An 18,420-nucleotide genomic window follows, 5' to 3' on the forward strand; every position below is an offset into this window, starting at 1 on the left:
CTTTCATCTCCTGCCATCTGGGATCAGTGCCCAGATGAAGCGGAGCTCTGGGTTGGATCCAAGCATTGCTGGGGAAACGTGCAAGTTGGCACATGCCAAAACAGTGCCAGGAACTGAACTAACAATCCAGTTGTTAGCCCAGGCTTAGATCCTGGCATTAGTTAGATTACAAGTGTAACCTTAAAGACCTACAAAATCTATGGAATGCAATAACAGCAACTACATTTTTTGTAACTATTTTGTCACGCATCATCTTGATTAAAAGATTAAAATAGTTGCCTTGGAGACATTCTTATAAGAAGTTTTACCATGTATGCTTGCAAATTCTCAGCTTCCACACTGAAAATAACTAGTCATGTACACGTGCTTTCTGGAGAAAGCAAGCCCTATTGACAGTACCTCAAAATAAGCTCAAAAGAAATGGAGAAAGCAAGGAAGACACGAATGGTCCAGCAGCAAGCAGGAATGGAGCAGCTGCATGACAGCTAGATGATCTGTTGTCAGTCTGTGTTAGTAGAAGAGATGATGGGCTGCAGGAATACCAGTATCAACAGGCCAGGTGGGATCACAAGCAGTTTGCAGCTTACTCCATAAATGATTGCTTGCCACTTGTTAGTCACAGCTGTACTGTTCCAGTTTGCTTCTTCTAAACGCAAAGAAGAACAATCTTTGTCTTACAGTGGATTTTGAAGATCCAAAGCAAAAAAATAAAAATATCTGAAATCAAATTTGTCAGCAGCATGAATTCCTACATGTCCTTGATGCCACTGCATTGCTTCTGTTCAACAAATTGCCACAATTGTATGCTTGCAACCAAGTGCAGCTGGAGCCAGTTCCTTCTCTCAGAGATGCACCTCACCCCACCCCCAGCCATCTTTAACTGTCTCTGCTCAGTCACTTGTGCTGCATTTCTCCAAGAGCCAAATGGTTTCCTGCCTTATTAGCAGCAATTTGACCTTCTTTTCCCAAGGAATTTTTATTTTCATTTCTTCCTGAGGTTTAATTTTCTAATAACTACACATAGAATATTTAAATATCCTTCCCTTCACTGATATACAGGAACCTCATCTACATATGTGTGAAGAATCAACTGAGGAAGAGAAACTTACCACATGTACAAAGTATTGACTGTCCTGGCACAGTCAGCAGGGTTGGGCTCAAGTTTGCCCAGAGAGGTGATGGATGCCCGGTTCCCGGAGACATCCAAGATCAGGCAGGATGGGGCTCTGAGCACCTGATCTAGCGTAAGTGTCCATGTTCAAGCAGGGGAGTTGGACCAGAAACCAGATGATTCTAAGTTTAACAGAAGATAAACATGACGTTACATCAAGGAAGAACTATAGCTGCTAGCTGACATTTCTCTGTTCTGAATGCTTGGATGTAAATTTCACAGTAACTTTTGATATTAATAATTACATCATTGTAATCATTTTACCCTTTAATTAGTATTTCACCTTACCTTCATTTTATCCAATTCTGGGCCAGCAATTTTCAAATAATGCACTCTGGAAATTATTTACTACTATTCCATTTCTCTTTAGTACTGTTCTAGTAATCTGGTCTTTTTCTTCTTTCATCAGGCCCAAATCCATGTTAGTTTTTCTGTAGAGCTAAGCAAGACACCAAAAAAATTTTTATATACTGCTAAGAAGATCAAAACCCTGTCCAGTTTTTCCTCAGTTTAGGATATTTCAAAACTTAAATCATGTTACTTTGCAAGATGAAAGTACAACAAACAGAATGTGTTTGCTCCCACCACTATTACTTTTGCCCTGTCTGTTCTTGTCTTGTATTAAAGCAGAGCATCCCACTACTTAGCAATTACAAGTTACAGAGAGGAGAGTCATCCAAAGAGTAAACAAGACTCCCACTGTAGCAGTTTATTTCCATAGTGATAAGCAAAACCACCTGGTAGGAAACAGTTTGTCCAAGCAATAGCATCAGTACTTGGGTTTATTAACTACCTTACCTCCCAGTCTCAAATCATCTGGGAAACCTCACCTAGCTTGTATAGAATGACTTTTTTTTTAAACACAAAGAAAGGACAGCATTTTATATATATATATATAATTTCATTACCCAACCATTTCTTGTCTTTTTATTTTAAAGGGAGGAGTTATTTTTTTCTCTCAAGAAGTTCTAAATGGAGACATTGGAGAATCTTTCAGCAGTCAAACCAAAGGCCACTATCTCAACTTTTGTAGCAAGGACAGCACAGAGAATACCCATGAAACCTTATGCATGCACAGATTTGTGCTGAAAACTTACTTTCCACGCAGGAAACCCAGTAGTGTCTTGCTGATCCTCAGAGATAATGGTTAGCTGGGGAAAACATATTTCAGAGTATGAAAAACCCAAGTGAATCACATCTTAGTAATCATGCAGAATGCATTTTGAGACACGACAAAGTAACAGATAATGAAGAATTTTTAAGATGAAACTTCAGAAAAATACCAGATCTGGCTAAAAGATAGATAATTTAAAGCTTGTATTTCATTTGTTTATCATTCTAAGGAACTGTAGTGTTATTTCTGAACCTGTAATTACTGTCAGCAAGGTATTTTGACCTATGATAAGAACTTGTTTATGTGTGCATATACATATGTGAGTGCACGCATGGATGCATTTGCACTGGATAAATGTCTTTAAAAGCCTGGATAAACATCTTAGGACACATATTGCTTACAGACTTTGTTTTCAAAAGTGTAGGTGCCACAACATCAGCTACAAAATGTGTCCCCAGGCAGTAAGTTGGTACTTCAACTAAACTATTTATTTCATTATTTTGATCTTTTTGGAATATAAAAATCACTTGGCTTATTTCACCCATCTGCTACAACTTGTTTTTCACTCATGCAAGCTCTCTGAAGCACAGATTTGTTCTGTTACCTGTTTACACACAGCACTTACCACAGTCTTTGTCAGGACCCACATATATGGTACTGTACCTAGCATACATAGGCATGTAATCTCTGATTAATTTGAAGTCACATTTAGGCACACAACTAGACATCCCTAGATAGGGATCTTTGGGACAAGGATATAGGCATTAATTCTCACTTGAACTTCTAGAATCCTGAGGACAGAAGAATAACACATGAGCAAAAGCAAGACAACAGAATACACAACTGTGATGTGTTCTTTGAAGATTTTCCATCTGTGCAACTTCATGGCAAAGCTGTGTCCTTCTCTGTGTAGTCTTCATTTCTCTTTCAACCCAAGTGCCCTTGATTCTTTGCACCTACATGCTTTATTAGGCAACAGGGCAAGTTCTGGAAGAACATCTTTGCACTTTAAGTCTGGAGAATTATGTATTATTTGACATGTATTATTTGACTTGCATCCTATTTGGACAGTCTGCTTCATATATGCTGGTTTAGGCCTAAAGTCCTCCAGACTTCAGTGCTAAAAGGAGTTAAAAAAATGAAAAGCCCAGATGCAGCGATCATAACCCACAAATAATAGAAGACAGACTGAAATAAAGTTGAGCTTTGTATTTCACATCTCTATTGCTGAACACAGGCTGTGTTCAAATACTGATGACAAACACACCAGACTGCTAACCCTATGCCTCCCTTCAGTAATAACAGCTACAGGCCCTCTTTTGCTTTGGATGTGTTGCTGCTTAAGCCTTTCTTACCCTTCCATTTGCATCAACTTCTGTTTTGGACTCAGTAATGTCTATCTACTGTATCACTCAGTGTAAAACATTCCGCTTTACAAACATATTGCCCTTCTCACATCAAACGAGATAGACATCCCCCCCATCACTGTCATTTAAATTTTTACTTTTATGACCACAAGAGTGTTTAGCAATTTTCTGCTGCTTCTAGTAAATAATTCTAAGAAAACGATCACTGGCAAAATGTAGAACAAAGAACTCAAGGAGGATAACTTCAGCCATTTATTACTGCTACTAATTTTACTAACCTTCTTATCATAATTACTTATTGGCCTACTTACCCAGTTATCCTAACCTCACAGCCTTGACTTCCGCTGCACTTGGGATTCAGTGTTAATAAAGCTTAAGTTACTGACACTAAGTACAACCTAAAAATGAAACAGAGGAAGAGCAATCGTTCAAATGACGTCATTCCAAACAATGTCATTTCTTTGACAATAGTTCTTATCACCATGAAAGTCCAAGGACACAAGAAAAGGAGGAGGAACATCTTCCACAGACCAATTGCTGCAGAAGGGAAAACTCTCAGGCCTTTCTTCAGCTTCTAAATAGGGCAGTGATGTTCAAAGCTAAATGCAAGCTAAAGAAATTCTTCTGAGTTCAGTTAAGTATGATGATCAGTTTGAACCCATCTGAGGGTAATGGCTTTGAATTACAAGATGATAGGTTCAGATGAGATGACAGAAATAAATTCTTCACTGTAAGAGTTGTGAGACACTGGCACAGTGAAGCTGCCCCATCCCTGCAAGCATTCAAGGCCAGGTTGGATGGGGCTTTAGGCAACCTGATCCACTGGGCTGAAGGAGTAGAACCAGATGTCACAGCTGTGGAGATGGCTACAGTGGATTCATTCTGTGCAGGTATTTCTTTTCTTCTAAAATGAGTGCAGTGATACAGGGTATTCAGGGTGTTCAGAAGGGGCAACTCCTGGAAAGACAAGTAAAATACCTACCATATGACTGATGGAGTCTAGCACCCTTAAGGTATTTTCTGAAACTGGCTCCAGGTTACCAAGAGTGTAAAACAATCAGGGGTAGAGTTTTCTACCAAAACCATAGCTCTGATTAAATGAACCACTTCAGATGAGCACTGCAATAGGATGAAAACTTTTAGATTGTAGAACTGAATATTTTAAATGTTGAATGCAGATACCACCCATTCCTGTCAAAGGGCACAGCTGTATATTGCAAATGCGTTAGGTTTGTCCCAAGTGTTTGTTGTTCTAGAGGCCTGCAGTAATTACTTTGCATGCACTGTCACAATGATAGCCATCATCCATCCAATTATAAATCATTAGGAGTGCAGATGTTTGGTCCTAATTATATGTATGAAAAGTTTAAAAACATTACAAGTAGAAGCACATTCTTTTGACAAACTCACAGCTTTTAAGAGTCACAACACACACGGCATTAACAGCATGCAGTCGTTAAGTCTGTTGCACTAATTACAACTCAATTGAAAATAACTTCAAAAATGCTTTCCACATATAACCTATTTGTTGTTGTTGAACTAAACATTGCACTTATATACAGTTCACCAGATTAGTTTTTTTTCCAGTGTTGTAAGGCTTTGATTCTTCTCCTCTCTAACAGTACTGATATGTGCTCACAGTGTCTATAATTGATGCTCTGGGTACATTTAGGAATTCTGGCACCAGTTCTGTCCCTCCCCATCAGCCTAAACCACATCTATTCATAAGGTTAGAAAGTGCACACCCACATACATAGATCTTTGCAAATCAAGCAATGTAGCAGCTGAGATTTTCAGTGCTTTTAATCTCAGTCATTAAAAAAGAGGTTTCTAATCTTCTAGTAATGCTCCCTTCAAACTGTATTGTAATCTGTTGATCTCTTTAAGAAGCTACTGAATTCCTCCATCACAAGCATCCATTTGTGAGTGATGTGACAAATTAAGATGGTGTTTCTTTTTAAGATTGGTATCCTTTTCTGACACACTAACTCAAGGCAGTGAACAAGGAAGGTTGAAGTTTAGCCAAAAGCACATTTAGCTCATATTGGCTTTTAAGCCTGAGTTGGGCTTCACAGAATCACAGAATGGCCAGGGTTGGAAGGGATCTCAAGGATCATGAATCTCCAACCCTCCTGCCACATGCAGGGCCACCAACCTCCCCATTCCAGGCTGCCCAGGGCCCCATCCAATCTGGCCTTGAACACTTCCAGGGACAGGGCATCCACAACCAATCTGGGCAGCCTGTTCCAGCACTTCACCACTCTTCCTGTAAAGAATTTCCCCCTGACATCCAACCTAAATCTCCCCTCCCTCAACTTAAAACCATTTCCCCTTGTCCTGCAGTTATCAACCCTTTCAAAGAGTTGATTCCCCTCCTGTTTGTAGGATCTCTTTAGGTATTGAAAGGCTGCAATGAGGTCACCCCACAGCCTTCTTTTCTCCAGGCTGAACAAACCCAGCTCCCTCAGCCTATCCTCATAGGGGAGGTGCTCCAGTCCCCTGATCATCTTTGTAGCCTTCGTCTGGACCCTCTCCAACAGCTCCCTGTCTTTCTTGTACTGGGGGCTCCACATTTGGATGCAGAACTCCAGATGGGGCCTCACAAGAGCAGAGTAGAGGGGGACAATCACCTCCCTGTCCCTGCTGGCCACCCCTCTTCTGATGGTGCCCAGGATACCATTTGCCTTGTGAGCCTCAAGGGCACACTGCTGGCTCATGTTAAGTTTTTCATCTATCGAGACCCCCAGGTCCTTCTCCACAGGGCTGCTCCCAAGGACCATTCCTTGCAGTCTGTATGGATGCCTGGGATTCCTCCAGCCCAAGTGCAAAACTCTGCACTTTGCAGTGTTGAACCTCATCAGGTTCACCCGGGCCCACCTTTCCTGCCTGTGGAGGTCCCTCCGAATGACATCCCTTCCTTCTAGCTGTCAACTGCACCACTCAGCTTGGTGTCATCAAGAAACTTGCTGAGGGTGCACTCGATTCCGTTATTGATGTCATTGATAAAGATGTTAAAGAGCACAAGGGGCTTCTGTTTGGCTAAAACCCGCGAGGAATGGCAAAGAGGAATGGAACAGAAGAAACATTACAAACATAACTGTTATTCTCAGTTCCTATTATTCAGGTGTCTGACTCTTCATTTATTCACAGTTTCAGCACTGTAAGTATTAAGAGTTCTGAACACTGGAGAAGTAATCATGAGTTATCATTGCAGCAAAATGTAGATATGTGTGACAGTCATTTAAAAGGGAACCAATTTTTCTGCAGGTTTGAAACAGTACAGGGTACCACATTATCTCATTGTACATCTCCAGTGCTAGAACTGGAAGTCAAAGCCATACAGCAGAACTCACTTCTCATTTTCTGTTATTAAAGGTATCTGTGCTGAGAATTACTTATGCACATACTGCTGCAGAGAATAACATATGATAACGCTGTTTTCCTACAGAACTGTTTATCCAGTTATATAAGAGGAAAAAAATAGTCCATCTCATCTGTCAGTATAATGTACTGCAGTTTTTAATCTCCTCATGCTTTCTAAAGGCAGTGAAAAGATGCTGCAATACACAACTCATGGTTAGGGACAAAAGTCTTGGAGAACATCTTTCCATCCCTGATCTTGTTTGGGATAGAGATGAAAGCAAATGAATGATATGAAATAGCCTGCGAAGAAGGAACTTATTTTGCAAATTATTACTATCAAAGAGCTGGCATCGCATTCTGCCTTGGCCAAAGTACACACAAATAAAAGCACAGCAAGTCTCTCTTTCTGGCCATGGTGAACTTCACTGAAAGAAATGTGTTTTTAATGATAAACTATAAGTAAGACATTTTTACAGATGCTACTTGTGCCATAAAGATATTCTGTTCAAATGAGAGACTAGCATTGCAGTGTTATGCTAATTGAGGGATTTTAATTATTAGATATTTGAACATAAGGTATTTCTTTTGGCTTTTATAAGAACTCCTTAGTAACACAACAGTTACTAACTGGATCTATTGTGCAAGTTTAACTTGCAAATACTTACATTTGCATAAGTAAATGCTATCTTTTTCTCTTATAAGATCTTTAGGATAAATGTTATATTTTAGTATACAAATAGTCACATGCACAAGTACCTACTCACAATCAAGTTCAAAGCAAGCTTGCCAGAAAAGGGTTACAACATAAAGAAAAACAGCAAAAGGAGCCCGGCAGAACAGAAAACCAGAAATGTCAAATGTTTCAATTGCATCTATCATGAATTAGCATCTACAAGCACAGAAAAGTAGGAAAAATAAACTATGTGTATCAAATCTACCATGACTCATAGCAGCTCTATTGTACTTTCTCCTGTTTATAAAGTACATTCACTGTAGTTCATGGCACGCTAACGCTGTGAGAAAATTGTTGCTCCCATCTCAGATATGCCAAAGTTGAGTAAAAGAGCAGTTAAATGGCTCTGCCATTTCAGAAATCTAACTTACAGTTCCCAGGAAGGGAGACAGACTTAAAGGGTGTGTAGAATACAAGGTGACCCAAAGGCAGAGGAACTCGATGTCAAATGTGACTTTTTAAAAGTAAAATAATACAGACATCACAAAACACTGTGTTTTCCAAGGATTAAGAGGTAACAGGTACCATAGCCTGGTGGACTTCTATGCTTTGGGGCAAAAAATGCCAAAATGTAAGCACGTTAATCAACTACTCTGCTTATTTGGGTGCTTTACTCCCCTGCTTGCAGCCAATCTGCATGCATCCTCTGGTCCTTGGGGATGCTGGTGACCCCCTCAGTGCTGCCTTGTCCCCAGTGCCCACTGTTCTGATCCCTGGTGATGCAGGAGAAGTAGAATACCATGGTACAGCAGCCTCAGGTACAGCTCTGAGCAGCTTCTAGCGAGCTGAAGTTGCCTGGAACTAACGCATTTTAGAAAAAGAGAGGGGAAGAAACTACCAGGAGCAGAGCATGGCTGTAGGTTGACAGAAAAAAGGGAAAGAGCAGAGCTGAAGATAATGCAGTAGACAGTGATAGAAGCACACACTGGAGGGACAGTGACAGCACTGCATGGGATAACGGATGGTGTAAGCCCTATTTCTCCAGTAGTCAGAGCTAAGAAACTCTTTGATGTGCACCAGGAGTCACATTTTGACCTTTAAAGCCTGTACATATTTAGGAGCTGGCAACTTCCTCTTAAGCCTTTAGAAGAAGAACAGAAAAAAAGAAGTCTAAATGTTTTACCTCACTGTTACTGCAAACCACCTTGTTATTCTGTGTCAATGTTGAGAGCCATGTGGCTCTGGCCTAGCACTCTGATAGCAGGGGCAGTGTGGAACTCAGACTCCCAAGGGGTGGCAAAGCAGCTGACTTGTTTCAGCCAGGGAACTGAACTGAGGTGTTGTCAAGTAATTCCCTCTTTTTCTTCCACAGCAATTGCCGAGAAGTAAACTATTTATAACTCTTATACCATTTTCCTGTTTACAGTCACCACGGTTTTCTATTAAATGGCAATTTAGTCATATATGGGAGTTTTATAGGTCTGTAACACAGTACCTTCAACGCCTTTAATGCTCTCCTGGGACTGCAAACTCCTCATACAAACACATAAGCACTGTAAGAATGCACACAGAAGCACTGCAAAAAGTATGGGCACCTTGAAATCTAGCTCCTAGGACCAAAGCCCTCTGCTTAAAGCCAACCTGTGCTCCTAGGACTGGAGCTGGACCTCACTGAAGGAACACAGGCCCATGCAGCCATGCTACACACCATGCATCTGCACCAAGCCAAGGCCAGGGCTGCTCTTTCAGGAAAGGAATTGGGTGAGTGATTTTGCTGGGATGAGCTCTCCACCAGCACAGCAGTAAAGAGCCCAGATAAGTTCCATGTCACATTCTCTTTTTCCCCTAACAAATTCAAGCTGGAAATTCACAGGCAAGTACGCAAGAAGCATCAGACTTGTATAACATCCTATACATGTAATATTTCCTGCTGAGAATTCCCTTGCTACTTACCAACCTTAACACAGCTGTAAACACTTACAAAATCTATAATAGCGGAATTAATACTTTAGAAACTTACTGTTCACAGAGGCCCAGCTGTGTGCTCAAATAATGTCATAAATCTTGTGAAACTGGAAACAACACAAATCATAGAATCATAGGGGTTGGAAGAGACCTCCAGAGATCATTGAGTCCAACTCCCCTGCCAAAGCAGGTTCAAATCTCATCAGGTGTAATATTTCTAAAATATACTTCGAGTTTGACTCCCATTAGACAAGATCTCTATTCCTATGTAATTTCTGGGAGGGAAAAGGTAACAGTTCGCAAATAACCCATTCTTAGTCCTTCTTGTGTGTATAGAAAATGTAATTTCTTTTTTCTTATTGAGTTTTACCTTCCTCATCTACAATCACTACAGACATCTGCATGGAAAAGAGAATTATACTTAATACCTGGCCTCATCACAAATTCAGTTAAGGAAGAAAAACAAAGAAAAAAGATGACAACTGGTGGTTGAAATGCCCATGTTGATAACTGCTTGTCTCTTTGCTTGCTTGCTTTTTTTTGTCTTTAATCACCAAAGTACCTTTCCCCTCCGTAAGGCATTTCTCTCTCCTTTTTCCTTCCAGTTTTGATAGCATTCCCTGTCACTGAGAACTACCCAACAATTTCAGCCATATGTGACAGGAATAAGCACATTAATGTTTATGAGTGAATTAAATGCATAATGGTGGCAGTAAATAGACTGAAACAAATATCCGAACAGCAGATAAATCTAGATCCCAACTTGCACTAGGTTTAAAAAAAATTACATTCCACTGGAGATCTCAAGGTGATCAAATGTCAGTGGCACTTTCAGAGCTTTAAAGTGCCTCCATGGCTATAGAACTATTGGTGATAAGTTTAAGAGTCTGTAGAAGAAATGTAAGTGTAGCTGGCTCAGAGCAGGTTTGAAGATCTTTGTATGAGATATGTTAAGAAAGTTGTAAGAAAGACTGATTCCATATAACTGTGGCATATAAACCCTCTTCCCTCACATCTCTTCCTAGATGGGAGTGGAACAGGACACCAATGGAGCACCAGTGAGACCCACCATGGCACAGGTTTCCCTGCACAGTGACGATACCTGCCTCATGTTTATCTCCTCTATCAACACCAGCACACAAGGGATTTGCTATAGCTGCTGCCTGGCAAAAGCCCAACCCAGAGAGCACTGAGATAAAGTGCAAGGCCTTGAGGAAGTACCCAAGGCCTTAGCAGAGATTAACTCAATCCCTTGGCTGAAGTAGAGCATCCACTGTTGTACTGCTCACTTGCTCTCACAGCTAAAATCTAGTTGGCAGAATGACTGCAAACACTAACATTCCTGCTCTCTGGGATGACATGGTTCTTTACAAATACAACCCACCTGCAGCACGTTGCCTTTTGTCACTTGATGACGAGACTAATGCAATACATCACATAAGCTTCCAGACAACAAGGTCAGAAGACCTCTTAAAAGCAATTATTCACCCACCAAATAATGTTACAGAAATCAGAGTCTCAAAGGGGAATGTGTGGAGTGGTTTTGACATGCTGAGCTCCCCAGTCTTAAGTTGCACTGATATGCCTGACAGAACCCAGAGGCTGAGGCTCAGCCTGGGAGAGCTCTGGTCAGATCAGCACAATGAGGCTGTGAAGGACTCACAGCCGCATACATATGGGCTGCTGATGGATCTTACATGCAATCAAAGCCTATTTCAGGTACTTACTGTAACTTCAGGTTTGAGTATACAAATAATATTTGATGCAGTACATAACCTGCACTGGTGCTGGTCGTACATATCTGCTAAGCTTCTTAACTGAAATTAAAGTGACTTCTGTGACCCGTACATAAAACCTACGCATCAGTGTACTTCTGGCCACTGGTTGATGCAGAATGTGTTATTACTGTCAGACAGAGAAAGCTGATGTATCTCCTCTATCAACACCAGCATGCAAGGGATTTGCTATAGCTGCTGCCTGGCAAAAGCCCAACCCAGAGAGCACTGAGATAAAGCGCACATCTCACTTCAGGAACCACCTTGCCCCCTCACTGCTGACCCCATCTAACCCCACACCAGGGCTGCCAGAAGTGAAGGAAAACATTATGCTATTGTATAATCAACAAGTATACAAATGTATAATCAGTAAGTATACAGAGAAGCTAGGCTGGAAAGATTAACATGTTACAGAGGAATAATTAGAAATGAATGGAAAGCTTACCTGTGTTCTGGGCTCACAGAAAAAGGTCCAAGAAGTGCAATCTCCAGAGATCCTTCCTCGGTGACAGTCAGCCCTTAAATGCACCTAGGAGAGGTGCAGCCAGGCTCCACCCCTTCTGGTCACACAGGTGAATTGTCTTCATCTGTGCTCCCAGGGCTGACTCATTGCTTGCCTCAGGTGATCAATCAGAGGTTCAGGCCATGATTCAACAGTTCCCATACAGCTATGTGTTACGGATGACAACTGTGAGGACTTTGAAAGAAAATACAACAGGAAAATATCTGGAATGTTGCCATACAGGATAAAACTGATAGAGAATTACTGTAAGCCTGTCCAGTCATTTTAGACAACATTTTTGTTGTAAAATATGACATTCTTTCTTTTTTTTTTTCCTGAAACAATTTCAGTGTGGCAACAAAGTGCCTCAAAGAACACGTATCCTAGGCTACCCTAGCTGTCTGCTTTGTGATATCAAAGTTCATAATGCTTTTCAGAATAACTATCTTAAGAAAATATATTCTTCAGTTTACCTAGCAGGTTTGTCTGTCCATCCATTTCAAAATATGTTTTTTCTCTGGCCAGAACTATATTAAGCTCCTCTACAATGAGAGAAAACCTGCTATGAAACACCAGCTGAGAAGTGGAAATCTACCAGGAATCATAGGGACCAATGTTTTATACAAGTTGCTGTGAGTTTATACAAAAGGACAGCTATCTAATTGAGAAAGCATCCATAAATATTTACTTCCTGATAAAGAAGATAAGCTGCATGCCAAAAACATAAAAAGTATTCTGTTCACTGCAAAGAGTGTGTGCACTGCTTCTCAAGCAAGTTCCAGCTGAGATTACACTGTTCTCATAGCAATCTGCAGTATAAAACATAATCTGTTAGCCAAGGAAACTTCACTTCTGGGCATATTAATCAGAAGTAAAAGGTCTTATCCTACATTTATTCAACCTGTTGGTTCAAATAGGATGCAGCTCAAATAGAATGGGCACAAACATTTGTTATGTAAAGCTAAAGATTTCTTTTCCTTGATGATGGGAAATAAAGGAAAGGAAAAAACAATCTCTTCCTGGCTCCTAAAGGCAGAATATTGTTTTCACTTTTAATCTACCAGTATTAGTCTCCTGAGTTTTCATTCTCAGTTTAGTAAAAACGTAACTCATTGTGAGATAACATTTTTATTCTAACAAACACAAGTGCATTAAAGGCTTCAGATCAGCAGCCACAACACTATGCAAGCTGACATAACCATCTTTCAGAGCAAAACAAGTCCTTTCACAATGGCTTCATTTCAGGCACCACCTTTCTCTCCAATTACATACAAGCAGCAAAACAGCTGTCAACTCATAAACTCATTCAAATGTCTTATTTAATTAGGTTTTATTGTACAGCATAACTAGTTTCTGGGGTTAAACTTGGAAGGGTAAATAATCAGTGATCAACAACAAAATTAAAGAAATTGTAGGTAGAGTTTGCAGGAGTCATATCAAATTATGAGAATAATTAATGAGACAATCAATTTTATCATCACTCCCACCTTAAGCTACAGAAGGTAAGGTCAGCCCTGTGAGTAACTTGATCCAGTGGAGCTGAAATTTGCTAAGGAAACAAGTCGCATAAGCACGTTCCTTAATTGCTTAGTCAAAGCTCAATCTCTAAATCTAATGACAGATAGATAGAAAATGCATCGTATTGTTTATTTACAAAAGGAGTACATTTTGCTCACAGGCTCTCTCTGAAAAAATAGCAGAAGAAGCTCTGCTGGAGTTCCAAAGATCCTCTTATTTCTTAACTTGAGCAGAGCATCAGCGATGGGAAGAAGCATTGCTCTTAGCCATACTAGGTTAAAGGGACAGAAGTCACCAAGCTCCAGACCTCACCCGGAGATCTGAAACCATGTGCTTTCTTGCCAGAAATGTAGGTTTGCTGAATAGCCAAAATATGAAAATATAGAAGTTATGTGCAGGAATAATGCTGGGCCCTTGTACGTGTGAAAAGAGTATGGTATAGATAATGAAATTAGTCCTATGCACTAATTCCAACATAAGAGCAAACCCAGCCAGAAGAAACATTCGGATGCAGAAAATTTTGTACACTCACAAGGAGTACTGAAATACACCTTTATGTACAAGTTACATTAATATAACAGATGTATTTTTTACACGTTTGGTGTGCTGGCAAAGTACAATGGGACCCTCACACCCAGCACCTGGTTTTGGCAACCTTTACACATCCTAGGAAGTTAGTAAGCACAGGCAAGGATCCACTCAGCTTTCCAAGAAGAAACACATTGACAGATGAAGGACAGCAACATTTGAAAGGTCTTCCCTTTTCAACTTGCATTTTTCCATTTTGGAATGTTCCTTTTACATGCAAACCAATTCCACTCTTACAAACCTTGCTTTGTGTTACAGCACCTGTTCAAGACACAAGAAAATTACAACATGGCTAACCTTTCATGACAAAATGGTATCCTGTAACCTAAGGAATTCCTGACATGAAGCACTCAACCTGCCATCTAACTCCCACTTCTACTACAGAACACAAGTGAGGATGGCATCACCAAGTCAGTGTGCAGCCTACAGAAGCACACTCCAGTTCACATTTGCTCAGTTTAGAATTAAACCATTTTCTATCTCACTTAACCACACAACTGAACACTGAAAACCAAGATCTCCTTTGTGCTTATTGGCAACAATACGAGCCTGTTTCCCACAGTCCCCAGACAGGTCTGAGGATTAGCTGGGTTATACAAGTGATTACCCAAGGTTAAAATAATTGGGTGCTGAAATTATGAGCAAGGGCAACATTTATCCTTCCGTAGCTACTGGGTTTGGTAATGGGGACTGTGAGGGAAAACTTGCCTCTACTTGTGCTTTTGCTGGGCAAGTTTGTTTCAAATGGGGGATGGCAAACAACTTTGCCCATGTTGGGACCACCGTCACTAATGAAACACTCCTGCTCAGGCAAGATGCTTGCAGCTGAACTCTGTCTCTCAGCTGAACTATAAACAGCGGTGTTACAAAAACAATTCAGTTTCACATGCCTTAGGCACCTAACATACCATTTACCCATTTTCTTCTGAAATTTACACAGTATGTAATGCAAGCCACTAAAGTAACTTTTTATATGCTTAACAATACATCCTTAATGGCTTTTAAGATCAGTTCAACAATTCTAATTCCTTAAAGTCAAATGTGTGCCACTGACATCTGCAATGGCATCAAAACTCCTAGGAACCCTCTGGGAACTCATCCCAGAGTTCAGTGCTGTTCATTTTACTGCTACTTTTTTTGTTGATATTTTAACAGGAATTTTTTTCTCACACAGTGAGACACACACTTGGCAATGTCAATCCTTCCCTGCTCAGGTTACTCCATCAGTGCTCCTGAGCTTTGTGTATGCGCACAATTCACAGTACAGTTGAAACTAGTAATTTTAAAAGACCTAAAGTAAAATCAATGCTTTTTAAAAAGCATGAGGTACTGACAACTTTGAACAAATTCACAGTATCCATCTCAAAGCTATCAGACTGGCTGCAGTGTTTTTAACATCAAACACACCCCTGATATTTAGCAATGCTGTATCAGTACTTCCGTGCTCAGTCAGCTGAGCAGCTGTTTTCCTTATCAGCTATCTCTCTTCCCCATGAGCACATCCATGTCTGCATCTTTGCCACATTCTCCCCTCAGAGTTCAGTCTTCCAGAGATTTAGTTAAGGTAAGGCACCAGTGGACCAACCAGCAACACTGCTTCTTCCACTACTGTTTGACTTTTAAAGATAAAGCATGATTGTGTGTGAAAAAAAAAGATGAGGAAAATATACTCTGAATTTAAACCAAGAAAGTTTTGGAAATGACATAAGTTTCTGATTTCCTCTTTGCATCACATAAGGCAAACATACACACGATCAGTCCTGCAGCTCATTATCAGAACACACGTGCTCAATTAAGACTGCAGCATCTCAGCTACTTATCTTTAATCCTAATTTTAAGCCAGCGCTCTCCTGTTTGTTTAAAGATGACCTGCTATTTTTAGAGACAGGCAAACATTGGTATGTAAATACACACCATGCTATTTGACAGCTTGTAAGGCATTTCACTTTTAAAAGGAAAGGGAAAAAGCTGTATTTCCTTATGATACGACCTCTATCCAAGTAACTGAGAGAAGTGCAGAGGTAGGGCTACCCTAAAACAAGCCTGGGAATGGCTGCAGAATCTTCACAGACACAAAAGTTCATAAAATGGCTTGGCATGGAAAGGACCGTACTACCCACCCAGTCCCACCCCTCTGCCATAGGCAGGTCTGCCACCCATCAGCTCAAGCTGCCCAGGGCCCCATCCAATCCGACCTTGAATGTCTCCAGGGATGGGGCATCCACAGCTTCTTTGTGCAACATGAGACCAAGTGAAGGCTTGCACTGCCCAGCAGGGCTGTTTCACCACAACCCATGGTACCACTCCCTAGTACAGACAGGAATCCCCCAGGGCTTTCTCAAGGGCAAGTATTTATACTAAGACCAGTTGTAATTACAAAAGGATTGAAATACTCGTCATTAAGTATTTGCTTTTCTTTCACACCTCCAGACCACCCATAATATCACTTGTTCACATTCATCAAATATTACGTCCCTGCTTCCCCCCCCCACTCACTGGGAAACTAAGGCAAAGAAGGTAAGTAAAGGCCCTTGGGAATGAACTTGCAGTTCCTCATGCCAGGAGCACAAAGGATGGAAAAAAAAAAAAAAAAGAGCACAAGTAAAATTATATTCTTTATTCATTCCATTTTAGCTGAGAATATTCCTATTATACAAATACTGTATAAATTCCAAATCACAATATATTACAAAATAAAAAAGTACAAACTGCAGTACTTAATAAATATATCTAACAAGTTAATCAGAAAGTAGAAGAAACAGAATTCAGGTTGGAAACATTTAAATGTTTGACCCAGCAAACCATACAAATCTCAATTTAAATACTTTTTAACTCAGAATACCATTCCTGATTTCTTACTTAGAAAATAACATCCAATGAATAAAATGTTGTGATCAGATAATGATTTGTTGGTGCAATACAAGCGCCAAAACAGAAGCAGGGCTCATACAAAAGACACCATAATCCCAGAAACAGGAACACAAACACCGAGGTGCAGCCAAGGCAATTACTGCCAAAGCGGTAGGCTATTATCTAGTCACAACATTCTATTGCAAGTTAATGTTCTGTTATTACAGATAAATAACATAAATGGAGCAGAGGGTGAGCCAACCAGGCAACGAGAGGCCAGTTTACTCAAAACAGTAATTAAATACAGAAGAGTCAATTGCTCCCCACGCGGTGCACGTGGAGCTGCATTCCAGCCGGCTCAGAGGATCTGTTCTGCACTCGAGGCAGAGAAAGCAACTGTTCTGAAAGCAGTCTTCTCCTACTTTGCCGCACCTGAACAAAAACTATTGTTTTGCAAAGAATACCCACATTGCGTTCACCAGTTTGGGAGGGTCATTTGACATTGGCTTCATTTGGTAAAAATATAAGGTTTATGGGTAAAAAACACAGCAAAAAATAGCTGTTACATCATAAGCCTTATTTACAAAAATTGTTACAAATGTTTTTGGCTATGCAGCTCAAAGCCAGATACTAACATGAGATGTAAAAGACGGACGTAACAGTTTAAAAATGTGCAAAAAATACATTCTCATAGAAAATAGAGAAACGGTGAGGAGGGGAGACACAAACATACACAAAGAACCTGCTGGCAAATAATCCGAGGCTAAGTTTCTACAACAGAATACTACAAACACGCTTGGATTTATCCCCCACGATCTACCGCTCGTGTCAGTCCGGGGTGCTGCTGCTTCATTAAGGATTAAGGCATCACCATCACGGCCAGCGCTCTTCCGTCCATCTGTCCCCACAGTCCTGCTCCCGGGTGGCCTCACGAGCAGGCGTTCTGCTCGATGTACATCTTGGAGAGGGACACAGCCATGGACTTGGCCAGCTCCTCGTCCCGCCGGCGCTGCACCTGAGTCTGCCTGCACCAGGCCTCGTATTCGGGGTTGGGGCAGACGCGGTCCAGCACGGCGTCGTAGTGCCCGTTGCTCAGCCAGCTCAGCCAGATGCTGGGCCGCGTCGGGTCCTCGGGCCCCAGGTAGTGAACCATGGTGGAAACGGTGGGGCTCTCGGGCCGCCCGCCCGTCGTCAGGTGGATGTTGACGTTCAGCATCTGCCCCATGGCCAGCAGCTCGGGGTAGCCGGCCCAGGCGCCGTCCTGCGCGGCGGCGATGAGGAACTCCCCGACGTCGCCCTCGATGATGGGGCCGAAATGGTCCAGGTGGTCGGCGATGTAATGCACCGTCTGCTCGCGGAGCTCGCCGTGCAGCCGCTGGTCCCCGTACACCGCCTTGCAGACGGCGCGGTACAGGCAGTTCCCGTCGGGGATGATGTGGAAGCGGAAGCGGCCCTTCTGCCGCAGGTACCGGTCCTGCTTCTCCACCTCGGCCAGGTACAGCGCCAGCTTCTCGCTGCGCTCCGTCCGCCGCGC

The 18,420-nt window shown here is 41.4% G+C and overlaps 1 protein-coding gene and 1 long non-coding RNA gene across 2 annotated transcripts; both read right to left on the reverse strand.

The window, feature by feature from the left end:
• Positions 1–1,465: 1,465 nt before the first annotated feature.
• On the reverse strand, positions 1,466–11,966 carry LOC104911350. The gene is made up of 4 exons (XR_004160068.1): positions 11,874–11,966; positions 3,964–4,050; positions 2,269–2,322; positions 1,466–1,610 (listed from the first exon to the last, which is right to left on the reverse strand). It is a non-coding gene; the product is annotated as an uncharacterized LOC104911350 (long non-coding RNA).
• Positions 11,967–17,750: 5,784 nt separating this feature from the next.
• OTUD1 (OTU deubiquitinase 1) lies at positions 17,751–18,420 on the reverse strand (the record flags this gene model as incomplete). Its single annotated transcript, XM_010712498.2, has 1 exon — positions 17,751–18,420. A coding segment is annotated over one exon (606 nt), but the record flags the coding sequence as incomplete, so codon positions are not given.

The sequence above is a fragment of the Meleagris gallopavo genome, chromosome 6, assembly GCF_000146605.3.
Source record: "Meleagris gallopavo isolate NT-WF06-2002-E0010 breed Aviagen turkey brand Nicholas breeding stock chromosome 6, Turkey_5.1, whole genome shotgun sequence".
In the NCBI taxonomy this organism is placed as follows: domain Eukaryota; kingdom Metazoa; phylum Chordata; class Aves; order Galliformes; family Phasianidae; genus Meleagris; species Meleagris gallopavo.